Source organism: Phyllobates terribilis, unplaced genomic scaffold (genome assembly GCF_046119375.1).
Source record: "Phyllobates terribilis strain yellow unplaced genomic scaffold, ASM4611937v1 Scaffold_2__4_contigs__length_985480577, whole genome shotgun sequence".
Taxonomy (NCBI): Eukaryota; Metazoa; Chordata; class Amphibia; order Anura; family Dendrobatidae; genus Phyllobates; species Phyllobates terribilis.
The window spans coordinates 297,160,978-297,173,676 of record NW_027362762.1 but is presented as its reverse complement, the minus strand read 5'-3'; the positions used below and the strand labels follow the sequence as shown (position 1 = coordinate 297,173,676).

Below are 12,699 nucleotides of genomic sequence, written 5' to 3'. Positions count from 1 at the left end.
CCAAACTGATCAAAATGGTGCATGAAATTCATGAATTTTGCACAAAGTACAAAATTATTTTTTCTGTGTTTATAGGGAATGTGTCATCAAAGAAAAAAATCAACAATTGAAAAAATGTAAAGTATTAATGGCACCATTTTCTGAGACGCATTATATTTTTATGTTTCTATTTATGAAAATATGTTAGGGCTTGTTTTTTGTATAGTGAGCTGACGTTTTCATTGATACCATTTCAATGTATATACAATGTTTTGATTGCTTTTCATTGCATTTTTTTAGGGAGGTGGAGTGACCAAAAAAGTACAATTCAGGCATTTTGATTATTTTTCTATTTATGGCATTTCTTGCAAGGGTTAATTAATTTTAAATGTTGATAACCGGACTTTTATAGATGTGTCGATACCAACTATAGTAATTTCTTTAATTTATCTTGAAAGACACACTTCAGTTAATTTTTCCATTCTCCAAACCTGTGTAAAATTGTTTATAGTGTATTGTACACGTGGTCAAAATTGTTGGTACCCCTCGTTTAATGAAAGAAAAACATTACATTTGCTACCATGAGTCCTGTGTCATGCGAAAAGTAAAGCACCCTGAGACCATTCATGTGTGTAGTTGCTTTTCAATCCAAGGCAGTGAGCTAACTCGAAATTTTGCCTAAGAACATTGTCATAAATATAGAATGTATAGAATGGTATCTAAATATTCTCCAACAGCAACATCTCCCAACGATCCAGGAGCGATTTGGTGATGACCAATGCTTTTTGTAGCATGATGGAGCACCAAGTTACAAGGCAAAAGTGATAACTAAGTGGCCTAGTGATCAAAACATTGACATTTTGGATCCATGGCCAAGAAAGTCGCCATATCTCAATTTTCAAAAAGCAGTTGGACAAACAAAAAACACAGAAATTGTGGGAAACTCCGAGCACTGATTAGAAAAGAATGGAATGTCATCAGTCAAGATTTGGCCCAGAAGCCGATATGCAACATACCAGGGCAAAGGGGAGAAGTCTTGAAAAATAATGGTCAACACTATAATTATTGAATCTTTGCATAAACTTTATGCGCTTGTCAAAAGAAGTGTAAAACTTATGAAATGCTTAAATTGTACTTTGGTAATCATAGAAATATCTGACTGAAAGATATAAACGTACTGAAGAAGGAAACTTAGTGAAAACAAAATTTTTGCCAGTTTCAAAACTTTTGGCCACAACTGTACATCTCTCCATTTTTATATCACTATCAGGCTCTTCTATGTTTGACTTTAAAATGTCCAATTGCGTTGTCTGTATCTGATTTGAAATAAGTACAGTTATATGAAAAAGTTTGGGCACCCCTATTAATCTTAAGCTTAATGTTTTCTTAAAATTGGTGTTTTTGCAGCAGCGATTTCAGTTTGATATATGTAATAACTGTTGGACACAGTAATGTTTCTGCCTTGAAATGAGGTTTATTGTACTAATAGAAAATGTGCAATCTGCATTCAAACAAAATTTGAAAGGTGCATAAGTATGGGCACCTCACCAGAAAAGTGACATAAATATTTAGTAGATCCTCCTTTTGCAAAAATAACAGCCTCTAGTCGCTTTCTGTAGCTTTTAATGATTTCCTGGATGAAGGTATTTTTGACCATTCCTCTTTACAAAACAATTCCAGTTCAGTTAAGTTTGATGGTCGCCGAGCATGGACAGCCCTCTTCAAATGATCCCACAGATGTTCAATGATATTCAGGTCTGGGGACTGGGATGGCCATTCCAGAACATTGTAATTGTTCCTCTGCATGAATGCCTGAGTAGATTTGGAGCGGTGTTTTGGATCATTGTCTTGCTGAAAGATCCATCCCCTGCGTAACTTCAACTTAATCACTGATTCTTGAATATTATTGTCAAGAATCTGCTGATACTGAGTGGAATCCATGCGTCCCTCAACTTTAACAAGATTCTCGGTGCCGGCATTGGCCACACAGCCCCAAAGCATGATGGAACCTCCACCAAATTTTACTGTGGGTAGCAAGTGTTTTTTTTGGAATGCTGTGTTTTTTTGACGCCATGCATAACGCCTTTTTGTATGACCAAACAACTCAATCTTGGTTTCATCAGTCCACAGGACCTTCTTCCAAAAATAAATTGGCTTCTCCAAATGTGCTTTTGCATACCTCAGCCGACTCTGTTTGTGGCGTGCTTGCAGAAACGGCTTCTTTCGCATCACTCTCCCATACAGCTTCTCCTTGAGCAAAGTGCATTGTATAGTTGACCGATGCACAGTGACACCATCTGCAGCAAGTTGATGCTGCAGCTCTCTGGAGGTGGTCTGAGGATTGTCCTTGACTGATCTCACCATTCTTCTTCTCTGCCTTTCTGATGTTTTTCTTGGCCTGCCACTTCTGGCCTTAACAAGAACTGTCCCTGTGTTCTTCCATTTCCTTACTATGTTCCTCACAGTGGAAACTGACAGGTTAAATCTCTGAGACAGCTTTTTGTATCCTTCCCCTGAACAACTATGTTGAATAATCTTTGTTTTCAGATCATTTGACAGTTGTTTTGAAGAGCCCATGCTGCCACTCTTCAGAGGAGATTCAAACAGGAGAACAACTTGCAAGTGGCCACTTTAAGTAGCTTTACTCATGATTGCATACACCTGGCTATAAAGTTCAAAGCTCAATGAGGTTACAAAACCAAAAAAAGTGCTTTAGTAAGTCAGTAAAAAGTAGGTAGGAGTATTTAAAACAAGAAAATGATAAGGGTGTCCACACTTATGCATCTGTCAAATTTCGTTTGAATGCAGATTGCACATTTTCTGTTAGTACAATAAACCTCATTTCAAGGCAGAAACATTACTGTGTCCAACAGTTATTACATATATCAAACTGAAATAGCTGTTGCAAAAACACCAATTTTAAGAAAACATTAAGCTTAAGATTAATAGGGGTGCCCAAACTTTTTCATATAACTGTATTCTTTATGGAATACTAAATTACAAAACAATATCAAATTATTGCCATGTTTATTACATACCCGAGGAAAAGTGGTGAACCGGTCTAACTCCTCCACAAAGCAGAACATCTGCAAACTGATCGCCGACATAACAATTAGGAGGCTGGCAGTGAACACCACCAGGCTTCCAAGTTTTTTACCAGGTCCAAATATTTTATACACAAAGTCCTCCAAAGCAGGAGAAATCTTGATAAGTCGGACAACTCTTAGCACCTGCAACGATAAGAAGCATTGATATAATATTAACTAAAAATTCAGATCATTCTTTTCTTTTTGCTTGAAGTTGTCTACAAATGGTTTGGCCACAAGCATGTTAATAAACTGAATTTATCTAAAATTATTCATCTCATGTGTGCAGACCTGATGTTAAGTAAATTTCTAGGGGTTAATTCTAGTAAATACATTCATTATAAAGAGCTGTACTATATAAATAATGAGGAAATAACTAATAATGACCATTTCATAGCTTAGATATGCTATGAACATTTTTTGGCAGCGCTACCGACAGTGGATAGCTGCAGATGTTACACCTCAGTCAGTCAGGAGAAGCTTCTGCCCCCATTACAGACACTGTACACATATTGCGTAAGTTTGGCGAGCACATCAGTAAAGATCCCATTGTGTTCAGCAGATATGTGCAGGGCTCCATTGCAACAAGGAGGTCAAGAGAATGTTCTTTTGATCCTGTCTGGCTGATATGTCAGCAAATAGCAAAAAAGAAATATGTAATAAAGTAGCAAACTATCCTATCCCAGCCTTTGGAGCCCAGCAAAAAAAAATATACGTTGAAAATATATTTTTTTACAGGGAAGTTTATAAGTGTGTGGATGCCACTAAGTAGATACATAAAATAGATGGCTAACAGTGGCATCTGTCAACTATAGCCTATAATGGCATCTACTGTATTTAATGGATACATGATACAAATGATTGCAATGTAGCCATTAAACAGATTCTATACGAGTCTATGGATAATGGATGGCACTGTTAGAGATTCTTCACAGCCTCAATTTAACTTATACGTCAGGGGCTTTTCCAAATATAAACAAATGAATAACGTAATTTGAACAAAGTTTAATTCTTAATTCTGCTATGTCTTTTAGGGCTCATTCAGAAATTCTATCCATGATTTTCACAGATAAACTTGTACTTGTACATGCCCGAGTTCTGTTCGAGGACTGAATAGTTCACAAAAAAATAAAGCGGAGAATTTTTTTTTATCCCAGTCTAAGATCAAACTTACCAATGCAAGTCTATGAGACCTTGAAAGAAAAATTGGTCAGGATTACAATACTATTCTTGTTGTATCCTAATGATGTCTTATTTTCATGTTTAATTAAAAGAAATAAGTGCAAGAGAAACTTTCCCGTACGCAAACAAACTGATAAAACACTCATGGTAAAAACTGATACCCTGACCAAACACTGATGAAAATCGATCTGAATGAGCCATTAAAAAGAAAGAGTGTTGCTTGATCTAAACATCCTTATCGACCAGACCTGGCCAAGCTGTGACCTGCGGGCCACATACAGCCCTATGGCTGTTCCTGTCCTGGCCAATGGACCGAACAGGACAGCCAAAGGGCCGAAAGTCAAATGCACCAGGACAGTGAAGTACCAGCAGCATTGCAGTACTCAACTGACCTGCATAGATGAGTAGATGTGACTCTTACATGCAGGAAAGGTGAGCACGTGACATTGGAGAACCAAGAGAAGGGCAGAAGAATTGTGAGCGAAAAAAGAGAGCGAGAATGTGAACAAGACAAAGAGAAGGAGGAAGAAAGAAAGAGCCAAATGAAGACAGAAATAAAGATAGAGACCAGGACAAGGATCAAAACCATGGGAATGATCATAGTAAGGATCGCAGCAGATCAGGGCAAATCTATGTTTATTATCTATAGTTAACGCTGAATAACATGAGCAGTGTGAATTACTGCTTTTTATAAACTTTGCAAAAAGAAGTAAATGATAAGGTTTTGATTCACTGCTACAGGTAGGAATACATGTTACAATAAACCCTATCATTACATGTATTACTAGTAGCAGCGGCTTTACATACTGAATTCTGCTCAATCTTAAGCTATTTATTATATTATATTCATATTAAATGTAAGTAATAATAAAACTTAATCTTACTATTATTATAAAATGTTGATAAGAATATTGAGCAGAACTAAGTTCAGCCTACTGGCTCAGCCCCCCACAATAGTCAAGGTATCTCACGTGGCACCTCAGGAAACTTAATTGCCCACCCCTACTACATGGCAAACAGGCAAGGGTTGTGGTTTAAAAACTTTCAAACAATTTGGCCTAAGCATAAATGTACAAAAACAAGGTGCAAAGCTTCTACATGTACCTGGAAGTATGTAAACTGGGAGTGATAGAGAACTGGATAAATATGAAGAGTTGTTCCAACTACAAGGAGCAGTTCAAACTTGTGAAGAGAAGAGCTAATGTAGCCTGTAAATCCTAAACAACAAATCTTCAGCAGAGCTTCCAGGTCAAAAAGGACAGTAAACGCCACCTGTGAAGGAAACAAGAAACATATCAGTACTCAACAGTCTACCCATCAAAACTCAGTGCTGGAGGACTGTATTCCCAAGTGAACAGAGATGTTTGGAAAATAATGATGTACATAGAATGTTCCAATACTCTAGTATTTTCTCAACCAACTACTATGGACACCGGGCTACTAATCCAATGATCAGCACTTCATTCTATATTCACTATATTGATCTTTACTGTCATCTAAACTGATTACTTTTAGTTTCTTATCAGTGAATAAAAGTGCTGAACAGCTACATACAGGTGCGTCTTACAAAATTAGAATATCATCAAAAAGTCAATTTATTTCAGTTCTTCAATACAAAAAGTGAAACTCATATTATATAGTCATTGCAAACAGATCTATTTCAAGTGTTTATTTCTGTTACTGTTGATGATTATGGCTTACAGCCAATGAAAACACAAAAGACATTATCTCAGTAAATTAGAATAATTAACAAAAAACACCTGCAAAGGCTTCCTAAGCGTCTAAAAAGGTCCCTTAGTCTGTTTCGGCAGGCCCCACAATCATGGGGAAGACTGCTGACTTGACAGATGTCCAGGAGGCAGTCATTGACATACTCCACAAGGAAGGTAAGCCAAAAAAGATCATTGCTAAAGAAGCTGGCTGTTCACAGAGTGCTGTATCCAAGCATATTAATGGAAAGTTGAGTGGAAGGAAAAAGTGTGGTAGGAAAAGGTGCACAAGCAACTGGGATAACCGAAGCTTTGAAAAGATTGTTAAGGCGTGTACTACTGCTGGAGTCATTGTTTCAAGAGCCACCACACACAGACATATCCAGGACATGGGCTACAGGTGTCGCATTCCTTGTGTCAAGCCACTCATGACCAATTGACAAAGCCAGAAGTGTCTTATCTGGGCCAAGGAGAAAAAGACCTGGACTGTTGCTCAGTGGTCCAAGGTGCTGTTTTCAGATAAAAGTAAATTTTGAATTTCATTTGGAAATCAAGGTCCCAGAGTCTGGAGGAAGAGTGGAGATGCACACAATTCAAGCTGATTGAGGTTTAGTGTTAAGCTTCCACAATCAGTGATGGTTTGGGGAGCCATGACATCTGCTGTTGTAGGGCCACTGTGTTTTATCAAGACAAAAGTCAGCACAGCCGTCTACCAGGAAATTTTACAGCACTTCATGCTTCCCTCTGCCGACAAGCTTTTTGGAGATGGAAATTTCATTCTCCAGCAGGACTTGCCACCTGTCCACACTGCCAAAAGTACCAATACCTGGTTTAAAAACAACAGTATCACTGTGCTTGATTGGCCAGCAAACTCGTCTGACCTTAACCCCATAGAGAATCTATGGGGTATTGTCAAGAGGAAGATGAGAGACACCAGACCCAACAATGCAAACGAGCTGAAGGCTGCTATCAAAGCAACCTGGGCCTACACATCACCTCAGCAGTGCCACAGGCTGATCGCCTCCATGCCACGCTGCATTGATGAAGTAATTGAAGCAAAAGGAGCCCCGACCAAGTATTTAATGCATTTACTGAACATACATTTCAGTAGGCCAACATTTCAGATTTTAAAATCATTTTTCAAGCTGGTGTTATAAAGTATTCTAATTTATTGAGATAATGACTTTTGTGTTTTAATTGGCTATAAGCCATAATTATCTAATTATCAGCATTAACAGAAATAAACACTTAAAATAGATCACTCTGTTTGCAATGACTCTAATATATGAGTTTCACTTTTTGTATTGAAGAACTAAAATAAATTAACTTTTTGATGATATTCTAATTTTGTGAGAAGCATCTGTATGTAGACTTTTTTTAAAGGGAACCTGTCATCAGGATTTTATAGTCCAAAGTAATGACATGTACACTACCGTTCAGAAGTTTGGGGTCACCCAGACAATTTTGTGTTTTCCATGAAAACTCATACTTTTATTTATCAAATGAGTTGCAAAATGAATAGAAAATATAGTCCAGACATTGACAAGGTTAGAAATAATGATTTTTATTAGAAAGAATAATTTTCTCCTTCACACTTTGCTTTCGTCACAGAATGCTCTTTTGCAGCAATTCCAGCATTGCAGACCTTTGGCATTCTAGCTGTTAATTTGCTGAGGTAATCTTGAGACATTTCCCCCCATGCTTCCTGAAAACCCCCACAAGTTGGATTGGCTTGATGGGCACTTTTTGCGTCCCATACGGTCAAGCTGCTCCCACAACAGCTCAATGGGGTTGAGATCTGGTGACTGCACTGGCCACTCCATTACAGATAGAATACCAGCTGTCTGCTTCTTCCCTAAATAGTTCATGCATAATTTGGAGGTGTGCTTTTGGTCACTGTCCTGTTGTACGATGAAATTGGCTCCAATCAAGCGCTGTCCACAGGGTATGGCATGGCGTTGCAAATTGGAGTAATAGCCTTCCTTATTCAAAATCCCATTTACCTTGTACACATCTCCCACTTTACCAGCACCAAAGCAACTGCAGACCATCACATTACCTCCACCATGCTTGACAGATGGTGTCAGGCACTCTTCCAGCATCTTTTCAGTTGTTCTGCGTCTCACAAATGTTCTTCTGTGTGATCCAAACACCTCAAACTTTGATTTGTCTGTCCATAAAACTTTATTCCAATCTTCCTCTGTCCAATGTCAGTGTTCTTTTGCCCACATTAATCTTTTCCTTTTATTAGCCAGTCTCAGATATGGCTTTTTCTTTGCCACTTTGCCCTGAAGGCCAGCATCCCGGAGTCGCCTCTTCACTGTAGATGTTGACACTGGCGTTTTGCGTGTACTATTTAATGAAGCTGCCAGTTGAGGAGCTGTGAGGCGTCGATTTCTCACACTAGAGACTCTAATGTACTTGTCTTGTTGCTCAGTTGTGCAGCGGGGCCTCCCACTTCTCTTTCTACTCTGGTTAGAGCCTGTTTGTGCTCTCCTCTGAAGGGAGTAGTACACACCGTTGTAGGAAATCTTCAGTTTCTTGGCAATTTCTCGCATGGAATAGCCTTCATTTCTAAGAACAAGAATAGACTGTCGAGTTTCACATGAAAGTTCTCTTTTTCTGGCCATTTTGAGAGTTTCATAGAACAAACAAATGTAATGCTCCAGATTCTCAACTAGCTCAAAGGAAGGTCAATTTTATAGCTTCTCAAATCAGCCAAACCGTTTTCAGCTGGGCTAACATGCTTGTGCAGGGTTTTCTAGGGTTTTCTAAACATCCATTAGCCTTTTCACACAGTTAGCAAACACAATGTACCATTAAAACACTGGAGTGGTGGTTGTTGGAAATGGGCCTCTATACACCTATGTAGCTATTGCAACAAAAACAAGATGTTTGCAGCTAGAATAGTCATTCACCACATTAACAATGTATAGAGTGTATTTCTGATTCATTTAATGTTAGCTTCATTGAAAAAATCTGTGCTTTTCTTTCAAAAATAATGAAATTTCTAAATGACCCCAAACTTTTGAATGGTAGTGTATGTAAAAGTTGCTTTAATGCTGATTAAATCCTGAAGTTGCTTGTAGAAAACAGTTTTGCTGTTTTACAGAAATCCATAGTTTAAATGGCATGTTAATGAGGTGCAAATGCAGTGGGGTTGTATATTGCCTTTGCAGCTCTCCTGTCCTCTCTTCCTATTCCCCACCCGCTGCCTGCCTCCTATGTCTGAATGATCTCTCGCCAGCGCTGTTATTGCCTGTGGTGGTGCATGCGCAGTACTCATTGAATCAATCTGCACAAGTGACACGCCCAGGCACTATAGGTTCTTGTAAGAGATCTTGGTAGGGAAAGCAAGTTACTGAAATAAGAGTGACTTGTTAGTCAGACACAGAAGGCAGGCGGCAGGCAGGGAATAGGGGGAGAGGCAGGGCTGACATATCATTGGCCCAAGAGGTAAGGGTGACATTTCCTCCTGTTAAACAGGTGGAATTGTGCTTTATGATGAGCTATTGGACTGCAAAGGGTCTATACATTGTTCTTGCACAGAGGCCCTCTTCTGTGTCCACCAGTGGAGAGGGGGCAAGAGATCTTGGTAGGGGAAGCACCCCGCTGCTTGTGGCTCATTAGAATTCAAATTCAATGTATCTCTCTAAATATGAGGACTGTTTTCCACAAGCAAGGTAAGCATGTAATCAACATGAAAGCACCCTTTACTGTACATACATGTATTAGCTTGGGATATAAACTCCCGATGACAGATTTTCTTTACACTAAAACACAAGAAAGATAACTAAATGCAGACAGTCAACTCTTAACACAATAAAAGCCTTTGAGTTTTTATAGTTCGGTCTCATTATAATTTTCTGCATCGGGATATGTTTCTGCATCGGGATACCTTTGTCATTTTAAGAAAGTCCTCATGTATGAGACAGCAACTTGTACTCAAATGATGGTCATTATTGATTAGATCTTTACAGAGAACAAATAAGACATTTGGCTAGAGGGAATGACAGCACACACTATGCAAGATGATGCTCATAATCTTAATAGTTAAGCCTTTTCTACTGGGTCCCCTGAAATCACAAAGATTAACATAGGGTCCTGGGGAAGTGGAGATTTTGTTCAGGTGACTAAGGGATATACATCTATGTACTTGACCATATTGTAATGTTAATCGATACAACATAGCCTTTATAGTTTGTATTTTCACTCAATATTGGTACTGTTCACAAACTACATAAAAATTGGACTAGACTAATTAGGATTAAAATATTACGATTTTTATTTACAACATGGATTTATTTTTTATCACTGAATATTTCACAAATAAGGCCATACAAATTCCAATATTTCATGAAAGTGTGGACTCCATGATATCTAATAATACATAAGCAATATACTCTATATGTTAAGTGATGTGAAATCATTCAGTGCCACTGGTTATTTATAGATGACATTATTATGGATGACCTTCAAATGCAATCCGACTTTCATGGACTGACCTAATGGAGAAGGTAGAGAAATTTGTTTTCTCTCCACCTCCAAGAAAATCGGATCCCACTCTGATCAAACTCTGATCAGAGTGTGATTAGCATAATCAGACCATTTTTCTCAGATGGAGAGAAAAACAGTCTTCTCCACATGCCCTTATATGTGTGAAACCTACTTAATTATGGTGCTTAAAAAAGCCTGCGATCTGTTTATGAATCAGAGTAAAAAAATAAATAAATGAAGCCATGTCTTAAGTATTCATTGCAACCTATGTATTATATTTGTAAAAGGAACCTAAGAAAGAAAGATTTGTGCTGCCTGAACCACAGATAGTATGAATCAGAGACTGGCTTCATAAATGCAGCCGTGTATGCTTTACTCTGAAACGATGCAGCTTTTCAGAAAAAAACAAACTTCGAAAAGCCGGATGGGAATTAAACGTCTTGGATGACTTGTCTAAGGCATGTCCCTGGTGACTTCTTCAAGCCCTGATCCACTGGCAGCAGACAGATGAGGGCCCCTGTGCAAGAACATTATATGGGCCCTTTGCAGTCCAATAGCTCATCAATTCCATTTGCTTTGGAGGAGGCAGTGTCCCCCTTAACTCTTGGGCCCCTATGAGACCACACAGGTAGCACCAATGATATCTACACCCATGCCCTGATGCCTTTGACTGAGAGGTCTCTCCCTAGATGTGTGTGCAAAGGGAGGCACCTGAAAGTGGAGCAACCGACCAGGAATAAGCCAACATGCAAGTGCCGTGGACAAGTCATCCAAGATGCATAGTCCACTGCTGGGTTTTCAAAGTATGTTTTCTGTGAAAAGCTGCAGTATTTCAGAGTAAAACATTCACAACTGCAATAACACAGTCAGTATATGATTCATGCAGCCCGTGGTTCAGGTAGCATGAATAAGATGACAGCTTCCTTTTTATAATAAAATGGTTGCGTCTTACCTGCTTTTTCAAAAAACACCATGATTATTAACTGAGGGGTTGTGTAAAGCTTGGCATTTAACATTTTATGACATCAGCCAGTGATCAAGGAAAGGACTATTGTATGTGAAACAAGTGAGCTTGTCAGTGCAATGTAATATTTGAACAAAGATTCATCTTTTAATGGGAATCTCTAAGCTAATGATAGCCATCTGAAGGTCTGCCAAAATGCAAAGCTTTGCAAGGCTTACAATTTATATCCAATGTAAGTCTCCTCACAAGGGGATGCAGGATTTGTAACTAAATATCTTTACAAAAACCCCATTCACTTGCAGCAGAAAATCTGTAGCATGCCCTACATGTTGTACATTTGCTGAAAATTTCTGCCCTGAATGTTGCAAATTTAGCTGGGGGTGACCTCTATCACATGCTGATTTGCTTTAAATGCAATAGAAATGTTGCAGCATATGAACACATTTTTAAATAAAAAAAATATACATATATACTGTTAAATTCTTTAACGTAAATCTGTCAGTAGGATCAATCTTCCTAAGTCAGCTATATGACCATGTAAGTGATAGAAAGCTGAATAAATTGATACCTTGATATTTGCAATATCCGGAGCAATCCATATTTTCTTAATATGTAAATGAGCAGTTCAGATCTATAGGCCTGAAAGAGATCTGTATGGGAATCTGCCTCCAGATGACATTACCAGTGTGAGACATGTAGATCAGAAGAGCAGACTGTCAGTCATTCTGTAATGCGCACGCCCGGACTGACTGGCGTGTGCGTGTATATGTAGTGATTCCACTGGACCGTACCGGAAAGTGAATGCCTGGAGGGGCGTAACTAAGCATCCACCCGATCCGACCAAGGTCGCACGACAGCATACGACGCCAGTGCACCAAGGAGGAACCGAGCAGAGGGACCAGGTGCTACTCCAGGTCAGACCTCGGACACGGCTGTTGACCCACACCGGGGAATACAGGAATAGGCAGGTTAGGCTGGCACACAGACTGGTGGGTACAGGCAGACACGGCTGGTATGCAGACGGGTGGATGCTGGCAAGCACGACTGGTATGCAAACAGGGAGGTACTGGCAGGTACGGCCGGTATGCAGGCAGGTGGATGTTGGTAAGCACGACTGGTATGCAGGCAGGGAGGTACTGGCAGGTACGACAGGTTGGAGCACAGAGTGGATAGGACCCAGTACAGACTGGAACTCAGGAACAGAACCGCAGATGCGGTGGACAAACACAGCAGAGTGAGGCCGCCCGGAGCAGCGAGCAAGAGCAGAGCAAGACGAGACCGC

The 12,699-nt window shown here is 39.3% G+C and overlaps 1 protein-coding gene across 3 annotated transcripts in view; it reads right to left on the bottom strand.

Moving 5' to 3' along the window:
* The window catches only part of NALCN (sodium leak channel, non-selective), an 850,352-nt gene that overhangs the window by 362,358 nt on the left and 475,295 nt on the right, over nt 1-12,699 (bottom strand). For all 3 annotated transcript variants that reach the window (XM_073664203.1, XM_073664204.1, XM_073664206.1), the window contains 2 exons: nt 5,352-5,519; nt 3,018-3,209 (listed from right to left, as the gene is read on the bottom strand). In XM_073664203.1, coding sequence (XP_073520304.1) covers nt 3,018-3,209; nt 5,352-5,519 — 360 coding nt within the window. The remainder of the gene's footprint in view (nt 1-3,017; nt 3,210-5,351; nt 5,520-12,699) is intronic.